Genomic DNA, 25650 nt, shown 5'->3' on the forward strand with positions numbered 1-25650 from the left:
GTGGCCTGACTGGAGCTGTAATTGGGGAAGTGTGTGTTATTTCAGTCACTGAGCCACAGTAATCACACAGACATGTTCTCTCCCACACAGTAAAGGTAGAAAGATATGAACGACCACCTGTTTGTGAGCTTGACTGTCTAATAAGTGATGGAGGTAGTACTAGAGGGATGAGGAAGAATAACAAACTAGAAGAGGAAACATACTGCAGGCTCCATTTGCTCATGAACAACAGCTAATAGACAGAAAACAACCCGAGTCTCTAATGCTGCATTCACAGGAAACAACATCAACCTCTCTGAAACCAGTGATTAACCTGATATCTATATTTAGGATCAATAACAGGAGAGGCTTTTGTGTTCCGATTACTTTATTGATTCATTTGATGAGATGATTGGGAGATGTGAGTCCTTTTAAAAGTTATATTGAATTCATAGCAGGGGAAACAGTCTTAACTTCATTTAAGGAGCTATGGAGAAGCAGTGGCAGCTCAGTCCACCTTTCACCATAATAGCAGTGGAGGCTGCTGAGGGGAAGACAGCTTATAATAATAGCTGGAACGGAGCAAATGGAATGGCATCAAACCATGTGTTTGGATGTATTTGATACAATTCCACCTATTCCGCTCCAGTCATTACGACGAGCCCGTCCTCCCCAATTAAACTGCCACCAACCTCCTGTGCATAATAGTGAATCAATGTTAGCTGGTGCTGCCACCTTGTGGTATAACACCATTATTGACCAATCTGACACACCCTGTAATTAATAATGTGACAGCTAGTAAACAAGGGGGGGGGGGGGGGGGGGGGGGGTGGATCTATAGGGGAGGCATGTTTGGTGAGAGGTATCATGCTGTTCCATTAGGGGATGCCTCCACATAAAACTATGTCTCCCCTCAGTCTGGTAAAGTGCCTTGTTATTGACACTAGGGAGCAGTGTAGCTCCAAGTGACTGCCTGGTAAACCTATCTTGACACACACAGCTGCAGTGTTCCCCAACTGCCCCATAATAACCACATACAGACTTTGGAATCTATGCTACTAATCAGAGCGAGGAATGAATTTCCATCATAGACTGAAAGAGAGCGACTCTCCATTTGGGCTGATCTGTAACCTGCTAGCACCTCCACTGGTGAATGAGACAGATTCAGAGTTACACACAAGGGAACTTTATTGCCATACACATGCACAACAGACAGGGAATAGATGTTGGAAGGATGTGGTTTTCTGCATGCACTCCAATCCACAAGTCCACTCAGAGAAGTGAGGAGATAGTGGCCTGCACAGTCTGAAGTGGTGTCCTGGCCCCTAACAATGTGGCCCTTAGCAACCATCAATGAGGGCCAGGTCACACAGGTCAGGGAAAGCTTGAGAGGCCGGTCTATGGTGCCTCTAGACCCTCAGGCTCTGGTCGTGGGGGATTGGGAGTGGAGTGTGCAGCTTGGAAGGGCTGTGAGGTGCTGAAAACAACCACCGGCAGGGAATTCATAACACCTCCATAACACCTTCAATAGAGAAAAAGAGAACGGGGGAGAGAGAAGGAAAGGGAGGAATAGAGGAATAGAGAATGACACAGACTCAGAACAGAATCCCGGAGAGAGGAGTAAAGGACAGTTAGAGGTCAGATCAGACATCTTCCGGAACAGTTCTTCCCCTTCCACCACCCCACACCCACCTTCCTTACACCCCCACATCCTGTTAGCCGTACCTGGCTGCATGTGTTACCTGCTCCTGGCTCTAGGACTGGGGGACTGACGTGGGCACAGTCAGGGCTTTGTTGGCCCCGGCTGTACCTCTCACAGACCTCCCATTGTAACAGCTGGGCACTGCTGCCATGCATACCAACCCCGTCACCTGCCCTGTGCGCCCACCCAGGTTGGGCCTGTGCCAGCCAAACTCTGGCTAGTCCATGTCTCAGTTTACCTGGGCCCAGTCAACAGACAAGGGTCTGGGTCGCAACTCTCCTTCCTTCCCTTAAACCCATGACAGGGACGGTGTCCCCTTTCACATACACATCTGATGTCTGACTGAGAGGGGCTTCAAAGAGGACTAGGTGAAGGCTTATAGCAGTATAAACTCTTATTGTGTGGGGAGGCTGCACTGGAATGAGGATATTGATTTCAGAGAGTTGGCACTGCTGGCACTCAGAGGTTTATCTGCTCAGAGGGTGACTCATCCACCACATCAGACAGACAGACAGAAAGACAGACAGACAGACAGACAGACAGACAGACAGACAGACAGACAGAGAGAGAGATGAAGGGAAAGAGAGAAGAGAGAGAGAGGGAGAGAGAGAGAGAGAGATGAAGGGAAAGAGAGAAGAGAGAGAGAGGGAGAGAGAGAGATGAAGGGAAAGAGAGAAGAGAGAGAGAGAGAGAGAGAGAGAGAGAGCGAGAGAGAGAGAGAGAGAGAAGAGAGAGAGAGGGATAGGCAAAGAGAGATGGAGGGAAGGAGAGACGCTCTAGACCTGACACATGGGCACCCACAGACAGGCCGTGATAGATTAAATCATCAGAGCACCCTATTGGCTGTACTGTGTGTGTGTGTGTGTGCGCGCGTGCATGTGTAGGGGGATACAGAGGAAGAGAGCTTGGATCTCTTTGATGTTGTTGGAATGGAATGGTGGTCTAAGGTTACTAATAGATAAAGAGTACTGGAACGCTCGCTACTGTTTCCGACTCTGTTTTCAACTCAGACCCAGGGCAGGTGTGTGTGTCTGTGTGTGTGTGTGTGTGTGTGTGTGTGTGTGTGTGTGTGCATGTGCCTGGGTGCTCATGCATGTTTGTCCATGCTTGTGTTTTAATGGCCCAGTGCAGTCAAAATTCTGTTTTTATATAATATTGTACAACAGTTGATGAAACTAACACTGTGAAAAATGTTAGCAGCGTTATCTCCTAATAGTTGCTGGATTAAAATACAATCTTCCACACAGGACCTTCTAATTAGCAGGTTTGCATGGGCGGGAGTTTCGGCTTTCCATGGCGACATCACCATGCGGTAAATTGGTTAATAGACCTATAGCAAAGAGAGTTTCAAACCTCTCTGCCAATAACAGCTAGTTTTCAGTTTTCCCCTCCCCAAATAGTTTAGAATTTTTGCCCATTTTAATGGAAATCTATTACAGTAAGGTACTTAAGTGTTACCCAGAAATGATTTGACATTGATATTTTAAAATAATGCTGCATTGGGACATTAATGTGTCTGTGTGGGTTCTGAGACAGATTGAAAAGAGGAGAGGAGTGAGGTCAGGGTGAGATACAGGTAGTCCTGGGTGGGCAGAGACAGGAGAGTTAGGAGGGGGTGAGTAGAGGAGAGGTGTGGAGGGGGTCAGAGAGGATATGGGGACTGATTCATCACCACATCAGCTTTGTTCCTCCCCCGGGGACAGACAACATTGGCAGGCTGCCATTCAACTATACATCTCTTTTCTTCCTTTCTCTTTCTGTCCCTTCATTTCATCAAGACAGAAAGGGAGAGAGATACAGACAGAGTGAAGAACAGCGAGGGTCTCTTTCAGAGCAGAAATAGAGACACTGGTCTCTTAATTCACAGCAGTCCTCAGCCGATGACTGACTGACTGACCGCTGTGAATTGCCTGCTATTCAGACCACTCTATTCAGCTCTCTCTCTCTCTCTCTCTCTCTCTCTCTCTCTCTCTCTCTCTCTCTCTCTCTCTCATTTTGTGTGCAATCTCATTTTGGGATCCTCCCCCCTCCCCCCTGTGGTCCCCTAGTGGGTCTCAGCCAGGCCAGGGGAGCCCCCTCCTCGTCTCTCTCTCAGCCCAACAGTGTGACTCCGAGGTGGGGCTGGGTTCAGCGTATTAGTGCCTGTTAGTCGCCACTGAGGCACACTGCCTGCCTCTGTGTGGCTGCACTGGACTGGTTAACCCCTCACACTCTACACCTACATCAGTGTCTATATAGAGTACATGTGGGATATGTTATACACTAATTGGTAATTTATTGTGTAAGAGCGTGTGTGTATGTGTTCTCACACCACTGCTCACATGGGTCTTGTTTGTGTGTGTCTGAGGCATTGGCCCTGTGTGTGGTGTGGTGTTAACTAGGGTTTTCACGTCCGTCCAGATGATTGAGTGCAGAGAGTGGGGAAGGTTTTGTGGGCAGCCTGACACAGGGGTGAAACATTTCATCAGCCTCCTCTACAACCCACGCCACAACAACACCAGCCGGATCTACAGTACCTCTCCTGACAAACACACACACACACACACACACACACACACACACACACACACACAGGCATGCACCCCTAAGCACCCAAACACCCAGTGCTAAAAAGGTGGAAAAGAGCATTTCAATTCGTCATATCTCACTAAGTAAGAATATACACAGTGTGTGTGTGTGTGTGTTTGCTGGTTTAGCTCATGCATATACTGTAAGGATATAGTAGCTCTTTAAGCAGAGTGTCTGTCTGTCTGTCTGCTGGACAGTGTAGCTCTGTACTGCCATGCCCAACGTCTTCCCCAGACCTGCATTACTCATACTGTACATCATACTCCTGTTTTAGCCTCTATGAGGGACAGATCATCTACAGGTCACACTTCAAGGCAAGCCCCTTATTCAGTCCTGTGCAGAGACATAACTATATAGGAAAACTAAATAATGAAACCATAGATATCATACAGTATTATTTGGATTAAATGTTTAATAGTGCTTTCTCAGATAAATAAAAAGCAGATAACAAACAGGGGTTTACAACACCTTCAAAATAAATATATCAACACAAGTTTAACACAAGACCAGGAAATATTGGATTGTTGATGTGTAGCTTCATGTCTTCTCATCTTACAGATATTGATTGTCACTTTGTCATATGTTGGATGTAAAACAATAAAACCAGTTAAGGACTTCAGCTAGTATTTACAAGCCCTGCTCGCTCTCTCTGCTACAGTGAGGAAACATTCAATCTCCACCACAAGTGGGTGAGGGTTTCTCCCTATGGAGTGATCCTATGCCATTTTCTCATTTTCATGTCTCTGACCCGTGTCCCCATCGTTAATTTCTAACCCCCCTAAACCCTTCCCTTTCTGTCATTAGAATTGATACAACCAAATGCATCCGTTCCTGTCATACCTGTATGTCTCGACTCAACTTCAACTCTCTCTTCCCCTCCTTTTAGTCCCTCTTTGTTCGTTAGGACTTAGTGCCTCACCCCTCTCTAACCCCCTCCCAGACCCCCAGCCCTAGACACTGCCCCACTCCAAAACTCTTACCACAGTCACCTTTCTTGCACCCCTCTGCCAACGGCCCCTCGTCCAAACTCTTATCTAAACTCTTGTCTCTTTGTATTCCTCTCCATACCCACACCCTCTTTCACCCTATTCACTCTCTCCCCTCCCTTCTCCATTCTCCACCCAACTCCCTCTCTTATTTCCTCCCTCTACATCCCTCTATTTCTCTCTCCCTCTCTAGAACTCGTACTGGGAGATGAACATGGTGATCTTGGTAATGTACCTCCCCAGCTGGACCCCTTTCTCCAGCTCGGTCATCTCCACCTCAGCCTCCAGTGTAGCAGGGCCCTGCACCGGGCTCCCCAGCACCAGCTGGCCTGTCTGACGGTCCGACCGCTGCACCGTGAAGTGGCGTCTGGCCTGCCCGCGGCCCAGCAGGGAGAAACGCAGCGTGTCGCCCATGAGGCGGAGGGCCGACACACGGAACATGGTGCGTGGTGCCGACAGGTTGGATACGACAGACAGGTAGTGGTGGGAGATGGAGTTAGGGGCCTGAGAGCACACCTTGTTGTCCACAGAGCAGGGGTTACGCTCACAACGCCTGGGGAATGGGGAAAGAGAAAAGGATGCAGGCATTGAGAGGGTATTATTGCAAGAGAGTGATTGAGTTACATGTTATCAAATCTATTGTTGATTAACTATAAGAGAAGGTACTCACAGGGGGGAGGTTTTGCTGTAGGTGGCATTTCGTATGCGGGGGCAGTCCACACGTACACACTGGAACCCTCCGTAGGTGTTGATACACAGCTGGTCCCGGGTGCAGTTATTCTGTCTGGTGGCACACTCATCTATGTCTACAGGACAGGAAGAGAGAGGGAGAATAATGTGTGTAAAAGTGAGGGAGGGAGAGATAGAAAGAGAGGGAGAATAATGTGTTTAAAAGTGAGGGAGGGAGAGATAGAAAGAGAGGGAGAATAATGTGTGTAAAAGTGAGGGAGGGAGAGATAGAAAGAGAGGGAGAATAATGTGTTTAAAAGTGAGGGAGGGAGAGATAGAAAGAGAGGGAGAACAATGTGTGTAAAAGTGAGGGAGGGAGAGATAAAAAGAGAGGGAGGGAAAATAGAGAGCGAGACAGAAAAATAACTGATTTATTGTAATTGTCTACAAAAACAAACATTTATTCAGACCAGATGTATGGTTTTGTTCAATTATTCAGCCAATGGATAACAGAATTACATGGAATTACTGATAAAAAGGATATTGGAAATAATAGGAAACATTCATTATCATTCAGACAAGTTATCCTCTTTCTCTTTGTGGTAGACTATTAATAACACATAAAAAAATGTTTACTACTCATCTGGCATAACTGGCATGTTTTAAGGCAGAGGATTTGATGGTGTGTGTGTGTGTGTGTGTGTGTGTGTGTGTGTGCGTGCGATTATGACACTTTGGTGGAGCATTTGAGACTTTGGTACAGTGTGTGTGTGTGGTCTCCCTTCACCTTTGCAGTTGCGTCCGTCGCGGGTGACATTGTATCCAGCAGGACAAGTACAGCGGTATCCTCCAGGGGTGTTAACACAGGCATGTAAACACAGCCGGCCAGCCTGACCCATGTGGAACAACTCACACTCATCAATGTCTGAAACACACACACACACACACACACACACACACACACACATAAACACATTAAAATTGCAATTGATGTCAGTTATATAACATTATGTGGTCAGACTGTGTGTCTTTTGATGTTACCATAGCAAGACACTAAACACTAGACACTAGACCAGACACTAACTAGAGGCAAGAGACAGAACTAGTCTGTTTGGTAACATCGCTAATAGACCAGACACTAACTAGAGGCAAGAGACAGAACTAGTCTGTTTGGTAACATCGCTAATAGACCAGACACTAACTAGAGGCAAGAGACAGAACTAGTCTGTTTGGTAACATCGCTAATAGACCAGACTCTAACTAGAGGCAAGAGACAGAACTAGTCTGTTTGGTAACATCGCTAATAGACCAGACACTAACTAGAGGCATGAGACAGAACTAGTCTGTTTGGTAACATCGCTAATAGACCAGACTCTAACTAGAGGCAAGAGACAGAACTAGTCTGTTTGGTAACATCGCTAATAGACCAGACACTAACTAGAGGCAAGAGACAGAACTAGTCTGTTTGGTAAATAGCTCAATGGACCGAAAAGGAAATCACACCACAAACAATCACCCACATGCTCTTAAGGAAATTGTGAATGTCATGGATACATTAGAACTAGTAGATATATGGAGGCTTAAATATGCTGATCTAGTGAGATATACATGGCGGAGACTGAATCAAGCTAGTCGTCTTGACTTCTTTCTTATCTCATTCTCGTTGGCACCAAAAGTAAAAAAAGTGTTGATAGGGGACAGAATGCGGTCGGACCATCATATAATAGGCATATACATTACTCTGACTGAATTTCCACGTGGGCGAGGATATTGGAAATTTAATCAAAGCCTATTAGATGATAATTTATTTATAATTAGAACAAAGGAATTTATAACTGACTTTTTCCAACATAACATAGGTACAGCGAATCCCCTCATTGTATGGGACACCTTTAAATGTGCCTTTAGAGGCCATGCAATTCAGTACTCATCTCGAAAACAAAAGCAATTTAGGTCAAAAGAGTTTATACTAAGAAAGGAAATAGAAAGTCTAACAGAACAGATAGATGGCAATAAAAACTGTAACATAGAGGCTCAGAATAAATTAGAGGAAAAACAAAAAGAAATGGAAAAACTTATTCAAGAAAGATCAAGTGTAATATATTATAAAAATAAAGCAAACTGGATGGAATATGGGGAAAAATGCACAAAATTCTTTTTTAATCTTCAACATAGGAATGCTACCAAAAAGAACTTAATGAAACTGGTTACAATTGACGGAGTCACCCATAATTCACCTAATGATATTTTGAAGGAAGAAACAAAGTATTTTAAGCATATGTTTTCTTTTCAGTCGCCTCCATCTCCTCTAACTGAAGCTAATTGTAGAGATTTTTTTCCTATTGATAATGTCAAATTAACAGCCACACAGAAAGACTCATGTGAAGGTGAAATTACAGAGGAGGAACTTCTGGATGCAATTAAAGACTTTAAGTCCGGGAAAACTCCAGGGTTGGATGGCATACCAATCGAGGTATACCAAACCTTTTTTGATATACTAAGAGGACCGTTATTAGCATGTTTTAACCACTCCTATGTAAATGGTAGATTATCTGACACTCAAGAAGAAGGTCTGATCTCATTATTACTGAAACAGGATACAAGTGGAAAATATAAAGATCCAGTCCATTTACAAAATTGGAGGCCCCTTACACTTCAGTGTTGTGATGCAAAAATCCTAGCAAAATGTATAGCGCATAGAATTAAAAAGGTATTGTCGGATATTATTCATTCTAATCAGACAGGTTTTTTACATGGAAGATACATTGGAGATAATATAAGGCAAGTATTGGAAACAATAGAACACTATGGAAAATATGGGAAACCAGGCCTGCTATTCATAGCAGACTTCGAAAAGGCATTTGATAAAGTTCGACTGGAATTTATATATAAATGCCTGGAGCATTTCAATTTTGGAGAATCTCTTATAAAATGGGTCAAAATCATGTATAGTAACCCTATGTGTAAAATAGTAAATAATGGCTATTTCTCAGAAAGTTTCAAACTGTCAAGAGGAGTGAAACAAGGTTGTCCACTATCGGCATATCTATTTATTGTGGCCATCGAGATGTTAGCTATTAAAATCAGATCCAATAATAATATCAGAGGATTAGAAATACAGGGCTTAAAAACAAAGGTGTCATTGTACGCAGATGATTCATGTTTTCTTTTAGATCCACAACTAGAATCCCTCCACAGCCTCATAGAGGATCTAGATACATTTTCTAACCTCTCTGGATTAAAACCAAATTATGACAAATGTACTATATTACGTATTGGATCACTAAAAAATACAATTTTTACATTACCATGTAGTTTACCAATAAAATGGTCTGATGGTGATGTGGATATACTCGGAATACATATCCCAAAGGAAATAAATGATCTCACTTCAATAAATTTTAATAGAAAGTTAGCAAAAATAGATAAGATCTTACTACCATGGAAAGGAAAATACCTGTCAATTTGTGGAAAAATCACCCTGATTAACTCTTTAGTATTATCCCAGTTTACCTATTTGCTTATGGTCTTGCCTACGCCTAGCAAACAGTTTTTTAAATTATATGAGAAAAAAATATTCAATTTTATTTGGAACGGCAAGCCAGACAAAATTAAAAGAGCATATTTATATAATGAATATGAATTCGGAGGACAGAAATTATTAAATATTAAAGCATTAGACCTATCACTAAAATCTTCAGTCATCCAAAAGTTATACTTAAATCCGAACTGGTTCTCAAGCAAATTAGTAAGATTGTCTCACCCACTGTTCAAGAAAGGCCTTTTTCCCTTTATTCAGATTACAACCTCTCACTTTCAGTTATTTGAAAAGGAAATAATCTCCCAAATGTCACTATTTCTAAAACAAGCCATAGAAAGTTGGTTGCAATTTCAATTTAATCCTCCAGAAACGACAGAACAAATAATGCAACAAATATTGTGGTTAAATTCAAATATACTAATTGACAAAAAACCTTTATTTTTTGACAGAATGTTTAAAAAAGGTATAATCTTCGTAAATGATATCATCGGTAGGACTGGTGGAGTTATGTCGCACATGCAGCTAACAAAAACATATGGAAATGTCTGCTCTACCCAAAATTACAACCAAATAATTGCAGCCTTACCGCAAAAGTGGAAGAGGAAAGTTGAAGGGGGAGAAAGTAAGGAACTTGTCTGTCGGCCTTGCATTAAAGAACATAATTGGTTAAGGAAAACTGTGATAAATAAAAAAGTATATCAGTTTCACTTAAGGACCAAAGGATTGACAGCAGTCCCATATAGATTGCAAAATAGTTGGGAAGAGATCTTTGACGTACCGATCCCATGGCATAGTGTTTATGAACTGACACGCAAAACGACACCGGATTCAAAAATTAGAATCTTTCAATTTAAATTATTATATAAAATTCTTGCTACCAATAGAATGTTATTTATATGGGGGATACAATCTTCCCAGCTCTGCAGATTTTGCTGTGAAGAGATAGAATCATTAGATCATTTGTTTTGGTTCTGTCCATTTGTAGCTTGTTTTTGGACACAGGTCCAGGAATGGCTAAAGGATTGCAATATTTACCTGGAACTAACCTTGCAGATAGCATTACTGGGTGATCTGAAAAGTCATAGTCAATCAATCAATAATATAATAATACTTTTAGCAAAAATGTTTATTTTTAATTCACAATCTGTAGAAGCAATGAGAATAGAAAGGTTCAGAACTTTTGTAAAACATCACAGTATGGTTGAAATATATATGGCAAATAGAAATCCTATATGGCTGGTGTTAAGAGATAGATGGGAGGTATTGAATAGAGTTGAAGGATGGGACTAATAACAAATAACAACAAATAATAACAAAGATAGCTAATAATGTAAGCATACTGTGTCCATAATAAGTATATAGGTTGTATGTTGGGAGCTTTTGGGAAAGAGCACAGTTAGAAAGATATGGCATTTAGAAGCAAACCGGATGGACATCATGAAAATGATCGGAGAGGTTGAGAGTAGAAGAAGTTTAGGAGCAAAAAAATAAATATGTATATGTATGTATATATATATATATATATGTATGTGTATGTGTGTATATATATATATATATATATATATATATAGATAGATATAGAATTATTGTAAAATTAACTCTGTCTATAAGGTGTAGATAGTAAGTATAGACCGGAAGTAGAGGCCTGGGCGTTGTTGTTCACTAATTTACTCCAAGTAGGGAAAGGATGGTGGGGTTGAAAAGTAATAAAGGGGAATATATATATAAAAAATAAAAAAAACATGGGGGATTGGAAGTGATGCAGACAATTACATTGATAGAAGATACAATCTATCTGCAATATTAAGCTGATCCATCCCCCCCAAAAAAAAAAAAAAAAAAAAAAAAAAAAAAAAAAAAAAATACATCGCTAATAGACCAGACGCTAACTAGAGGCAAGAGACAGAACTAGTCTGTTTGGTAACATCGCTAACAGACCAGACGCTAACTAGAGGCAAGAGACAGAACTAGTCTGTTTGGTAACATTGCTAATAGACCAGACACTAACTAGAGGTAAGAGACAGAACTAGTCTGTTTGGTAACACCGCTAACAGACCAGACACTAATTAAAGTCTATTAATCTAAAATGGAAGTTGGGAGAGTTATATTTGAGTGTTTCAGTGAAACGTGAGGGAGGCCCCGCTCTCTCGCTTTCCCAGATGCTTAGTTAATTTCATTCCGATCTCCTTTGCATTATTGTAGCCTTTTCTGTAGCCTGTCAACTATGTGTCTGTCTATCCCTGTTCTCCCCTCTCCGCACAGGCCATACAAACGCTTCACACGGCGTGGCTGCTGCCACTCTAATCTGGTGGTCCCTGCGCGCACAACCCACGTGGAGTTCCAGGTCTCCAGTAGCCTCTGGAACTGCCGTTCTGCGGCCAACAAGGCAGAGTTCATCTCAGCCTATGCCACCCTCCAGTCCCTCGACTTCTTGGCGCTGACGGAAACATGGATTACCACAGAAAACACTGCTACTCCTACTGCTCTTTCCTCGTCTGATCATGTGTACTCGCATACCCCGAGAGCATCTGGTCAGCGCGGCGGTGGCACAGGAATCCTCATCTCTCCCAAGTGGACATTCTCTCTTTTCCCCCTGACCCATCTGTCTATCTGCTCATTTGAATTCCATGCTGTCACAGTCACTAGCCCATTCAAGCTTAACATCCTTGTCATTTATCGCCCTCCAGGTTCCCTTGGAGAGTTCATCAATGAGCTTGACGCCTTGATAAGTTCCTTTCCTGAGGATGGCTCACCCCTCACAGTTCTGGGTGACTTTAACCTCCCTACGTCTGCCTTTGACTCATTTCTCTCTGCCTCCTTCTTTCCACTCCTTTCCTCTTTTGACCTCACCCTCACACCGTCCCCCCCTACTCACAAGGCAGGCAATACGCTTGACCTCATCTTTACTAGATGCTGTTCTTCTACTAATCTCACTGCAACTCCCCTCCAAGTCTCCGACCACTACTTCGTATCCTTTTCTCTCTCGCTCTCCTCCAACACTACTCACTCTGCCCCTACTCAGATGGTAATGTGCCGTCGCAACCTTCGCTCTCTCTCTCCCGCTACTCTCTCCTCTTCCATCCTATCATCTCTTCCCTCTGTTAAATCCTTCTCCCTCCAATCTCCTGATTCTGCCTCCTCAACCCTCCTCTCCTCCCTCTCTGAATCTTTTGACTCTCTATGTCTCCTATCCTCCCGGCCGGCTCGGTCCTCCCCTCCTGCTCCGTGGCTTGACAATTCATTGCGAGCTCACAGAACAGGGCTCCGGGCAGCCGTGCGGAAATGGAGGAAAACTAGACTCCCTGCGGACCTGTCATCTTTCCACTCCCTCCTCTCTACATTCTCTTCCTCCGTTTCTGCTGCTAAAGCCACTTTCTACCAGTCAAAATTTCAAGCCCCTGCCTCTAACCCTAGGAAGCTCTTTGCCACCTTCTCCTCCCTGCTGAATCCTCCTCCTCCTCCCCCCCTCCTCCCTCTCTGTGGATGACTTCGTCAACCATTTTGAAAAGAAGGTTGATGACATCCGATCCTAATTTATTAAGTCAAATGACACCGCTGGTCCTGCTCACACTGCCCTACCCTTTGCTTTGACTTCTTTCTCCCCTCTCTCTCCAGATGAAATCTTGCGACTTGTGATGGCCGGCCGCCCAACAACCTGCCCGCTTGACCCTATCCCCTCGTCTCTTCTCCAGACCATTTCTGGAGACCTTCTCCCTTACCTTACCTCGCTCATCAACTCATCCTTGTCCGCTGGCTATGTCCCTTCCATCTTCAAGAAAGCGAGAGTTGCACCCCTCCTCAAAAAACCTACACTCGATCCCTCCGACATCAACAACTACAGACCAGTAACCTTCTTTCTTTTCTCTCCAAAACTCTTGAGCGTGCCGTCTATAGCCAACTCTCCTGCTATCTCTCTCAGAATTACCTTCTTGATCCAAACCAGTCAGGTTTCAAGACTGGTCATTCAACTGAGACTGCTCTTCTCTGTGTCACGGCTGCTAAAGCTAACTCTCTCTCCTCTGCTCTCATCCTTCTAGACCTATCTGCTGCCTTTGATACTGTGAACTATCAGATCCTCCTCTCCACCCTCTCCGAGTTGGGCATCTCCGGCGCGGCTCACTCTTTGATTGCGTCCTACCTGACAGGTCGCTCCTACCAGTTGGCGTGGCGAGTATCTGTCTCTGCACCACGTTCTCTCACCACTGGTGTCCCCCAGGGCTCAGTTCTAGGCCCTCTCCTATTCTCTCTATACACCAAGTCACTTGGCTCTGTCATATCCTCACATGGTCTCTCCTATCATTGCTACGCAGACGACAAACAATTAATCTTCTCCTTTCCCCCTTCTTATAACCAGGTGGCAAATCGCATCTCTGCATGTCTGGCAGACATATCAGTGTGGATGTCGGATTACCACCTCAAGCTGAACCTCGGCAAGACGGAGCTGCTCTTCCTCCCGGGGAAGGATTGCCCGCTCCATGATCTCGCCATCACGGTTGACAACTCCGTTGTGTCCTCCTCCCAGAGTACAAAGAACCTTGGCGTGACCCTGGACAACACCCTGTCGTTCTCCGATAACATCAAAGCGGTGACCCGATCCTGTAGGTTCATGCTCTACAACATTCGCAGAGTACGACCCTACCTTACACAGGAAGCGGCACAGGTCCTAATCCAGGCACTTGTCATCTCCCATCTGGATTACTGCAACTCGCTGTTGGCTGGGCTCCCTGCCTGTGCCATTAAACCCCTACATCTCATCCAGAACGCTGCAGCCCGTCTGGTGTTTAACCTTCCCAAGTTTTCTCACGTCACCCCGCTCCTCCGCACACTCCACTGGCTTCCAGTTGAAGCTCACATCTGCTACAAGACCATGGTGCTTGCCTACGGAGCTGTGAGGGGAACGGCACCTCCTTACCTTCAGGCTCTGATCAGTCCCTACACCCAAACGAGGACATTGCGTTCTTCCACCTCTGGCCTGCTGGTCCCCCTACCTCTGCGGAAGCACAGTTCCCGCTCAGCCCAGTCAAAACTGTTCGTTGCTCTGGCACCCCAATGGTGGAACAAGCTTCCTCACGATGCCAGGACAGCGGAGTCACTGACCACCTTCCGGAGACACTTGAAACCCTACCTCTTTAAGGAATACCTGGGATAGTATAAAAGTAATCCTTCTACCCCCGCACCCCACCCCCCCCTCCCCACCCCACCCCCACAAAAAAAATAAAAATTAATAATTATAATAATAAGATTATTATATATATTTTTTTTTATTGTAAAGTGGTTGTCCCACTGGCTATCATAAGGTGAATGCACCAATTCTCTGGATAAGAGCGTCTGCTAAATGACGTAAATGTAATGTAAATGTAATGTAAATGTAATGGTAGCTGTTTGCGGTGTACCTGTGCAGGTGGTGCTGTCGCGCCCAGAGATGGTGTATCCGGGGTCACAGGTGCAGTGAGTGGTGCCCTGGACCTGCGTACAGCGAGACGGACGAACAAGCGGACCAACAGTCACAGCCGGGGGAGAGAGGGCAGCAGCCGCAGAGGAGGTGGCAGAGGAGGTGTTCGTCATGGTGACAAAGACTGGAGAAAAAGAAAGAGAGGAATGAGTAGAAGAGTAAAACTAAGGACGATTCTTGGACGTTTCTGACTGCAGTCTGAGGGCATGGCCATCTAAACATCTCCATCTTGAAATTGGTACAGTGCAGCTTATTTCTTTATAAAACAGTATGGTTACCATGTGAACAAAGAGTAACAAACTAACTATTTGTTCACAGGGTAACCACAGTGTTTGGACCAGTGTTGTGTTCGAGACCACCTAAAGCGAGACCGATTCAAGACCAAGACAGGAGCAAATCGAGACCAAGACCGGAGGGGGGGCAAGAACGAGTCAAGACAGAGACCGGGAGGGGGACAAGGGGTCCGAGACCAAGTCAAGACCGAGTCCAATTAAAGACCATGATTGTAATTTTGTCAAATCGCCACCATAATAAGAGTTCAAAATGCCCAGTATTTCTGTGTTCATATTTCAGAAGAAAATATGGATTATTTCAGAATGGTGCATGCTGAGGGAAATAGAGCCACTCTACAAATTAATACTAACCCGAACACAGTGGGGAACAATGAGGGCCTTCTACACCTTTAGAGAATGGCTAAGGATTTATAAAATAATTATAATAACAATGATAATTCTAATTACATTATTCTTTTCAATGATGTTCTGATTTAATCTCTTCAGTTTTTGTTGGAAAGGAAAGGGTTAACGCTGAAGAGAAAAAAATATCCACTCAGGATTTTTCTTAGTGGTCTCTGGGGAGATAAATCTAGCTAGGTAAGTCAGCCATTGGCTAGGCCATCAGAAGCTAGATAGAAGGCATCTGCCGTTCAACTGTATTAGGACAACATTTTGGAGTGACAGTGAAATCAACCAATCACAATGGAAACGTATGCCTTCTCAAAGGCCAACAAGTCACTGCGCAATAGCAAGCAGTAGTTTTCCCATGGTGTAGCTAGCTATCTTTTGTTGTAGGCTAGTTTTCAGCGACTGTAGCAGGTGTTATCGAAGAGGATGTTGTTGCTAATTTGTTAGCTTCTCCCTTTTCAAGAATAACTTTCAACAACAAGTTAAGTTTCAAATTATCTTAATCTAGTGAGTGGACCTTTTTTTTTATGCAGCTCGCTTGCTGTTGTTAGCCATCTCTTTGAAAATAACTTATGTGTGAAACATTGTTACGTTTGAACTTTAGGTCACTGGTTACTTTGTGTGCTAAACGTGAAATGTTTTTTGCAATGGGAAGTAATAGTTGTACATTTCGATTAGGAAATGCTTAACCTAATGGTTGTGTTTTTGTATTCTTATGATTGGGACCTACTGGCTTATTATGTCTGAGTGAATGGACTGCTTATCCTTTAACATCATGCTGTGTGTGACAGCTGTCTTTCCATCAGCCCTATGCAGTGGTGTATTGGAGCCTGGAGAAGTGGGCATACTCAAATGTTCCTAAAAAAAATCGCAAACGGCCTGCCCAGCAAAGGAAAGGCACCCTGTGTGAAAAATCATATGTTTTTCAATGGTTTTTTATTAGTATTCCTATATGTTTTTCACATTTGCACTCTCTAAATCACCTTTTTTTAAATAGAAAAACAACAAAAATGTGGTGTTCTATGTCCACAACAATGCTTAAACCACATCAGGAGACCATTTTGGAGGTCTGGGAAAAATGCAAATAAATATATTTATGGTGGTGGGGGGTACTAAGGAGTATTTTTATAATAATAATGTATTCTTTTTCTGGTTTTGCTCAATCTGATTGGGTGGGCCTGGCTCTCCAGTGGGTGGGCCTGTGTCCACCCATGCCCACCCATACATACGCCATGCAAGACCGTGTATAAATGTATCCGACACGAAACAAGACCGAGACACTCAAAATGTAGTCTCGACACCGGACTCGAGTACTACAACACTTGATTGGACTGACTTGCAACTTAAGTTAGGCTACATTCAACTTTTTAAAATTAAACCTTCATGCAACACTGTAGTTTCCCAGCAATGTTGGCCAATGCTTCCCCATATACCACAGCTATATAACATTTATTGGGCTCAGTGTTCACATCCATTGCACCATGCAGCCCTCTATTAGTGGGCTGTGTGTACGTGGGATGATGGACTTATAGAAATCTCCCACACAGTGCCAGCAGTGTTCGTCATTGTCAAAGTCCATCTAAATCCCCATTAGTCTGTGTGTGGCTCTCACCTACAGTAGTGTACTGTATACAGGGGGGAGAAATTAAAACAAACAGACAGAGAGAAACAAAACCTAACTGCGCCGTATTGATTCACTGGCTCTGCCTGGAGCCCTGAGTGTGTATGATAGCCCAGCCGGCCAGAACCAGCGAGAGGGAGTGGACCTGGGTCTACCTCGGTGTCTGGCCCTTGTGTGTTGTTACTACAGTAGTTAGCCATGGCATAGAGATAGATAGGACTGTAAGTCATGGTTCTGCGCTATTGCTTGTATTTATATTCAGGTCATACCCTACCTTGTACTCATTGTGCTACACACACTTTAGAACATAGCGTGCTGTATACACCCAGAGGTCATGACCTAGTGGGTATTATAAACCGCATAGTTTGGGTCCTGGATGCTGATTGGCTGAAACAGCTTTTCAGCCATGTGTATATCAGACAGTATGATGTAAAAACACTTGTTTACTGTTCTATTTATGTAGGTAACCAGTTTATAATAGCAATAAGGCACCTCAAGGGGTTTGTTGTATATGGCCAATATACAACGGCTAAGGACTGAGTCCAAGCACTCCACGTCGCGTCGTGCATAAGAACAGCCCTTAGCCGTGGTATATTGGCCAATATTCCACACCCCCTTGGGCCTTATTGCTTAAGCATCTCTACCTACATGTTGGCATAGGGCTCTGGCAGGTGGCTCCGGCCCAGCCTTTGGTACACGTGCAGGAGAACTGGTTCACCTCATCCACACACGTCCCCCCATTCAGACAGGGAGACGAGGCACACTCATTTATGTCTGAGGAAAGACAGGAGGAGTAAGGGATTAGTCAGGTGAGGAGAATAAAGTCATATTAGCCCTGGTGTAAATGTTGGCTAGCTAACTCACTGACATGTGGAACCTTATAGCTCTGATGCATGAACCAAAAGAGAAAAACTCCTTCTTTCTCTCTCTCTGTGTGTGTGTGTGTGTGTGTGTGTGTGTGTGTGTGTGTGTGTGTGTGTGTGTGTGTGTGTGTGTGTGTGTGTGTGTGTGTGTGAGAGAGTATTCGACCTAACCAGAGCGAAAGGGATGGTCTGACTTTTAGTCACACAAAACGTCTTTGAAGCGTTATCTAAATGTTAACGAGCTGTCAAGACATAGAGGGCTGCTATCACTATGTGTCACAGTCACTGGATTCAATAACCCCTTATGGATGGCCACGAAAATACATAAAAAGGAAATTTGATAATGAAACGTATATGGATGCAAGCCATTTTATCTAGATAAATGTTAGTAATATGCATGAAGTTTAAAACGAGGTAAAGACAGATAAAGAAAAGAGAGGGGGGCACAAAGACGATGGTGACAAGGACATGAGAGAGATGGGTAGAGCAGATAAAGAGATGAGTGATGGGGCAGAGAAGAGGGAAGGAGAAGAGAAATGGTGGGGGATGAAATGACACCAGACAGGAGCCAGAGAAAGAGAAGAAGTAGATGGTAGCTGACAAAAGACAGTGATTTCACATCAGATATGTGTTAATCTCCCTAATGGTTAAGGTTTGGATTAGGGGTAGGGTAATCTGTAGCAGATGGTAGGGTCACTCACTGCGGCAGGTGGGCTGCTGGCCGCTCCAGGTGAGGCTCTCCTGACACACCCTGCTCTCTGCTCCCACCAACTCATAACCCGCATCACACAGGAAGTGAACCTCGTGACCTGGGGTCTGCGCCTTTCCCAACTTCCTGCCGTTGGCAGGCGTGTCCAGCTTTAGACAGGTACCTGTAAAGCAAGGGGGGTGGTTGATAGGGCGACATAAGACAAGACTTAACTCTCCAGCCATAGTTCAATAGGAGCTAAATGTAACTGTTATCCACCAAAAGTCAAATTACATACCAGTAGTAGCAAAGGAATAATAATCCACGAGAGTAAACATTTTTAGAACGCAGCGTGACGCTGTTTACAGCATTTTTACAGCTAATTAGCATTTTTACTGCGACTAGTCGGTCCGGCTGTTGCTGTGTGTAGGCCTACACAACTTACTGAATCACGATTGGTTCTCGTTCACGAGGTTGACAACAATAGCAAAAACATTAGTAATACAAAACTTCTTCACATCCTTGCAACTGATGTTTTTTGGATTCTAAAATAAAGAGCAGCTGGCCTACTAAAAGCCATTTTAGGCGTTTCAGTATCCTTCAAAAAACCATGAAGAAATCGAATTTAAGCCTTTGGCTAAAATGTTAGGCTACACGTTGCTTCTTTGACTGATGTTTGGGCTGTGTGCAGACATACCATTGTTTGCCTTGCCAGTCTGTTTGGTGGCTGTGTTCTGTAGCAAGTTGAGTTTCTTCCTCAGGGTGCGGAGGCTCTGAAGATATGCAGCTTCATGGGTCGACAGCAGCTTCTGGACCTGCTTTAGGGAGCTCTGCATCTCCTGCCTGCTGGGACAGTCCTACAGGGACAGGGGACAGGGGCAGTGGAACAGTTAAAAAGTGTTATACAGGGACAACTTGACAAGAGAGTCATCCCCAAAAGGCAATTCATTTGCAGAGTTACTGTATTTTAAAAAGCCGTAATACAGAAAGATCTTAATTGCATTATAGCAAAGGGGCAGGTTACAAACATGGGTTTGTAAGATCCATTAAAACATTGAGAAGCATTCAAGTTTATTTTTCCAATACTGACATAGGCTACACAGAGCACATTCATTGCCTAATGAAATGCAGTTACAGTTGATAGATGACTGACTCATTTAAACTCAAGTCAGGAACTGTGAGACACAGGTGACTTGGTCAGAGGATGGAGGCAGAACTAACTCTTACATTAGCTTCCTAGAATTTGACATCACTCAGTTATACAGACCACATTCACTGCAGACGCTGGGCAAATGTCCTCGCTACTCAATCGCTGGACAGAACAGAGAAATTACCTTCCCAACAAGTTAATGTTGGAATAACAGGACGGAAGTGCAGCAGCTACTGTACATTGGTTTGAGTTATGAATGACCTTCATCATGATAAACTAGTATCTGGTGAGCCACATTAAGTGATTTGTTACTGCATTTAGAAAATATTTAAGGGGTTTTCCTAAGATAGCACTGAAAGGTAAAGAATGTAGTGTACAGTTCTTAAAAGTTCCTAAAAAGGCATATGGTCACCCGTCTGGGTTTATTGGGAGACCAGAGGAGAGACATCAGAGTAGACATACCTGCTTCACCACTACATCAGCACTCAGAGGGTCATGTTTTTAATCTCACTGTCCACAGTAGGCAGCCTAGTCGATGTGGTGAATGGTGAAGGAATTAATTGAGCGGCGACATCCTCCCCCTGGTTGTCTGACCTACACGTGAACTAAGAGTTCTGAGCACGCATTGGCATCTCAACAACCCCTACCACCAGCTGGGGAACATAAAGTCAGAGGTGGTTGTAGTGTTGGTAGGCTTTTGCCTTTGTGCAAAGTTAGTTATTCTCTAGTGGTAGTAGTTTTATGTTTTGGAGGTCGCGTGCTTATGCCCCTGGTGGTGTTACTTGATGGTGCCAGAGAGAAGATCTATAGACCTACTGTACGGTCTAAGGCAGGGCTGCCCAACCCTCTTCCTGGAGATCTACCGTCCTGTGGGTTTTCAGTCCCTAATTTAACACACCTGATTCTACTTATTAGCTGCTCAACAAGACCTTAACTACCTGAATCAGATATGCTAAATTAGGGTTGGACTGAAAACCTACAGGACAGTAGATATCCAGGAAGAGTGTTATGCAGCCCTGGTCTAAGGGGTTTGCTGTGAAACACTAAAGACACACTCCACGAGAGAAAGAGTGGCTCCAATCCTATCTGGACTCATTCTCACGACAGATTCCCATCATACTAAAGCCCCTCTCAGTCTGTCTTCTCTCATATCCCAGCCTGTCTCTGCTGTTCTATCTCTTTAGCCCAGAAGTGTGTGTAAGTTCTGACAGTCAGTGGAAGGATCACCCTGGAGGTGCTTGCCCATAGCATTCATCGTTTGATGCAGGGGTGGGTGTACTGTAGGTTTTGATAAAGGGTGGAGAGGCTGTTTGGGGTCAGATGGTGTGGCATAAACACCCAGAGGGTAAACATCCCCTGTGTATGAGGCACAGCCTCTCCTCCTATTGGCTGGGAAAATCAGGGAGTAGTAGTAGTATATTTTCCCTAAACTCTCACTCTCTCTTTCAACTCTCTCCCTCCTTTTCTCTGTCCTCTCATGAATGTTTTCAGAAAGCCAATTAATGTTTTCATCCGGCAGAAGTTATGTAAGAAAAGTCAATATTTGGTCTTCCTGTGAAAACACCTGGCTGATTAAGACTGGAGCAGGGAGCTGGGCTGCTGGAGAGACATCAGTCAGGACGGAGGGAGGGAGGGAGGGAGAGGCTGCTGTTTGTGTGCCCCAGCGATAATGTCCTCTTTCTGCCTCCACTGCAAAACATTTTTGTGTTTGCATTTCATGTGTATGTGACATTATCTTGGTGTGCCTAGGTAACATACCTATAGTCTCCTTCAGTAAGTTCTGAGCTGCTCTTTGAATTCGAGAGGTGTGCAGTGCAATGAAGGCCAAAGTAGCATGGTGATCTAATCCAAGGATTTTAGATTGTTCTAAGTGAATTATGTGATGCTGAAAGGTTTTGCATGAAAGGAAAAGTGTTCTGTAGCTAATAATAATCTGGCTGACCTTGTTCAATTATATACAGTGAGGGAAAAAAGTATTTGATCCCCTGCTGATTTTGTACGTTTGCCCACTGACAAAGAAATAACTGAAGAACAGAAAGAGTACAGCATAGCATGCACACACACACACCAGCCTGCCGTAATATAGACCCTTGCCCTTGGACAAGGTAGAGGTTTAGCAGTTTTGTGCCGAAACACGTCAGAGGTGCTGGGTCTATTTATAGTGATGGGCCTCACGGTGTCTGGACATGCATGCAAGGGGCCTTAGTCATTGTTTGTGCAGCTTGCCTGGGAATTGAGGTCGACCAAACACCAGTGTATCTGTCCATGTCATGATGCAGTGATAATGACCTTATAGCTGGACTTGCAGGCTCCTGACTTTGACAAGAGATTGTCACTTCAGCTTAATGCATTTTGAACTTCAACAACACCCAGACATCAATGCTGCATCCCTCAGTGTTAGATGTTGAATTAAAGCCTGTCCATGAAAAGGGCATTCAGACAACCTTTCTCTCAGGTCTATTTTCTCAGTTGTAAATCTTGTGTGATATTCACCCACTGTCTTTTCAGGTCATTACAGATAATGGCAAGAATTTTAACTATGTCCTGAGGCTATATGTGATAATGAATTGGTCTGGAAATGTTTATTACGTTAATGGACTACCTAAAGCATGTCAGAAACCACAATAGCCTACATTAAATCGTAACACTCATAGAGATTATAATGGTAACCCATTATCAAATACGGTAATTTACTTAGATTTTACGTTTTACTCTGTGATATGTAGTGTGATATGTGCTTTTAAATCAGCAAAATGTTTGATTGGACCAGCCAGCTGGGCAAAATAAATCCAAGAAACACCATATGTTGTCTCTTAATAGTGCCCAAGGTGCCCCCATGATACTGACAAGCGCAGGAAACACTCACCTGCCCAAATGCAGCGTGGATTGGACAAAGACACAGGAACACAATGACAGCGTGCATCCAAATCATTTTCAGTTAATCCTGTACTGCGTAGAATACACTCACTCCCCAAGCGCGCTGGGTTGGGTATCTTCCGGGTACAGTGAATTTCCAGTGCGTAAAATGCGCTTATAAGCACCTCAGTGGTATTTGTGAGAAAAGCTATTAATTCATTCACATGTCAGACAAGTTGCAAAAGCGAAACTTTATGGAATGTTGGGTTTACTTTTCGAGAACCAATCAGGTTATGGGACTAGAAGACCTGTTGACCACATTTTACAAAATAACCATTGCATAGGCATGTGTATTTTTTTCAAACTCTTTTCCTTTTTTTGGAAGGCACATGGCAAATTTCCTCCCTCATGAAAGCCTCTCAGATGTGGAATTCGTAAACTGGAGAGAATTTAGCAATAAGCTTGGATGGATTTAGGCAAGCTCCACTGGGCAGTGGGCACTGTGGGCAGGTGACAATCAGGGTCATGTGAAACACAACTCATACAGGTTTCATCTTCTCATGATTTATGAGGAAATGTAGGCCCATCTTTGATTAGAGAAATAACTATGTAACACAGGGATACATGTAAACTACTTGAACAGCACACACATTTTGTTAATTAACTCAGCTTTGTGCTTATTACCAGGTAATTACAGTAGCCTAATGGACAATGAGTCTGTGTTCCAATGTGTTTTTCTGTTATCTTGTATGGCAGACATCCTGAGAGTAAAAGTGTACTGTTGAATGAGCATAGAAAGTGGGGAAGGTGTGCCCTCTGCAGGGAGTAAGTGTCCATCACCTTGCCATCATCTAATTCAATGGTTCTGTTCTCATCTCCCCAGCAGAACACACCTGACACCCCCACCACCATGGACGTATAGCTGAGGTTAGTTGTTCTGTCATACCCCCAGCCTGGTGATAGTTCTCATACCATAAAAACGTTCTCATGCCATAATCAGCTCCAGATATTCAATCACCAACTGCTGAAGCATCAGGAGTCCTGTTTCATTCCCCACACTGGGGCCATCACAGACCTGTCAGTGAGTTAGATCTGATTCCACCTGTACCTCTCCTCCCTCACAACCACCCACCACGAAGTATAGACCCACTGTGACTGCACTGAACTGTACTGCATTTACTGGCTTCTACTTTACTGCTCCTTGCTTGCCTGTTTGCTCAGCTATAGTTCTATCCCACTGCTTGAAGGTCCACTGTCCATTATGATACACATTTATCCCTTCTGCATTCCATTCTATTCCAGGGCTTGTGGTTCTGCATCACTCATCACAGGGACTTCCGCACCCGTCCTCTTGGGTAAAATCTCTGTCTCTTTCACGACTCATTGACATGATGGTCTCAAATCCCCCAGGACAGCACTGAAGACAACAGTCACACAACAGTAACTTCCCCACTACCACCCACCCACCTACTCACCCATGTACAGTACCCCATCCCACTGAAAGCCCTTCACTAGGCCCAGGATGTGATGTAAGCAATGCAGAGTAAGCATCACCCCCATGTCTGAATCTCTGTCCTATTCACTGAGGTGACTCAGCGCTACTACAGTACCTTCCCTAATCCTAGTAGGTGATGTCACTATGGGAGGATAATGGGAAGAGAGCAGCATGTAGAATTGATAGCCCATGACCAGTGAGTGGTTCGTGACTGATTGGCGCCTCACTGCATGGGGGTCTCAATCCACAATGTCTGTTCTTTTATATCTTTGAGAATTTAATACAGAAACACGAGATGGCTCTCAATCCTGTGAGATCCTTCTGTAATGAGAAGCAGAACAGTACAGCTAGTTGAGGTTCTGTTGAAACTGGTTCCCCAATATACACCCCATACCCCCTGTCCTTGGGTTTCTGTGGGGAACACACACATACAGTATAAACCCTCAAATGAAATCATAGAGTCTTGAGAAGACTCGAGTTTGGAGGGATCTATTGTGAAATGTCGTTTTTGATTACATTTATGCCAGTTATTCGCTACTAATGGGCAAGACATTTGATGTGCTGTTTGCGTGTCATGCGGCAGGGGGTATAGTTGGAAAAGTTGGGTTTTGATGTGATGATTCGAGAATGATTGGGTATCAGAACTCTTCTGTTCAGCAGACGTTTCATAGTTTCACTGTGGTGATTATATTGTCTTGCTACCTTTGTGGGGATCTACTGCTGTAGTAGATCACTACATAACAAAGGATTCATGTTTAAAAAGATGGGTGGGATTTCTCTTCATGGTGTGTGAGCATTGCTGATTATTGAAACTTCTCTCATTCTATAGCTGTAGTCTGTGTTTGCAGAGATTAGCCATATAAAGCTGGCATAGGAAAACCTCTGATTATTTGGTCTCTCTCACAGTGTTACCCACTATTGCATAAAGGCAGACTGAGTAATTTCTTTCAGAGCTACACCCTGAAATCACTATAGTTACCTATCCTGAGGGAATAGGACAAGCGGTGCAGGTTTCTCCAAATCAGTGCCATAGTTAGGACTGAAATGCCAGTAATTGGTAGCCCAGTCTCATCAAATACACACACACACACACACACACAATATCTGTTCTTTGGAAAACCTGCACTGAAAAAAATATTGTGGAAAAAAAGATTGTGCCACATGTCAGATATTTGTTACGTCTGTGGCCTTCAGTGAAACATAAATATTTTCATTGTGAGTCTGTAGAAGTTGGAGATGTTATTCTCATGGATCAGTGGCACTGATGTCTGCTTGGTTTGGGCTTCTTGTCTATCTCTCAAGTACTGTATCTGTTGTTTATAAAGCGTTTAGGTTACAGTAATTGACTTGCTAACACGGATGTAGCCCACTGTTGTCTATAGCTTGCCCTACACCAA

At 43.8% G+C, this 25650-nt stretch overlaps 1 protein-coding gene across 1 annotated transcript; it reads right to left on the reverse strand.

Moving 5' to 3' along the window:
- Positions 1-5418: 5418 nt before the first annotated feature.
- On the reverse strand, positions 5419-22834 carry LOC311128622 (fibulin-7-like; the record flags this gene model as incomplete). Its single annotated transcript, XM_084160805.1, has 8 exons — positions 5419-5788; positions 5906-6041; positions 6692-6829; positions 14839-15021; positions 17850-17975; positions 18766-18936; positions 19450-19609; positions 22769-22834. 8 exons carry the CDS (start codon positions 22832-22834, stop codon positions 5425-5427), a joined length of 1344 nt encoding a protein of 447 aa, XP_084016931.1. The 3' UTR covers positions 5419-5424.
- Between the last annotated feature and the right edge of the window lie 2816 nt (positions 22835-25650).

This window comes from Coregonus lavaretus (assembly GCF_964263955.1).
Source record: "Coregonus lavaretus genome assembly, chromosome: 4".
Classification (NCBI taxonomy): domain Eukaryota; kingdom Metazoa; phylum Chordata; class Actinopteri; order Salmoniformes; family Salmonidae; genus Coregonus; species Coregonus lavaretus.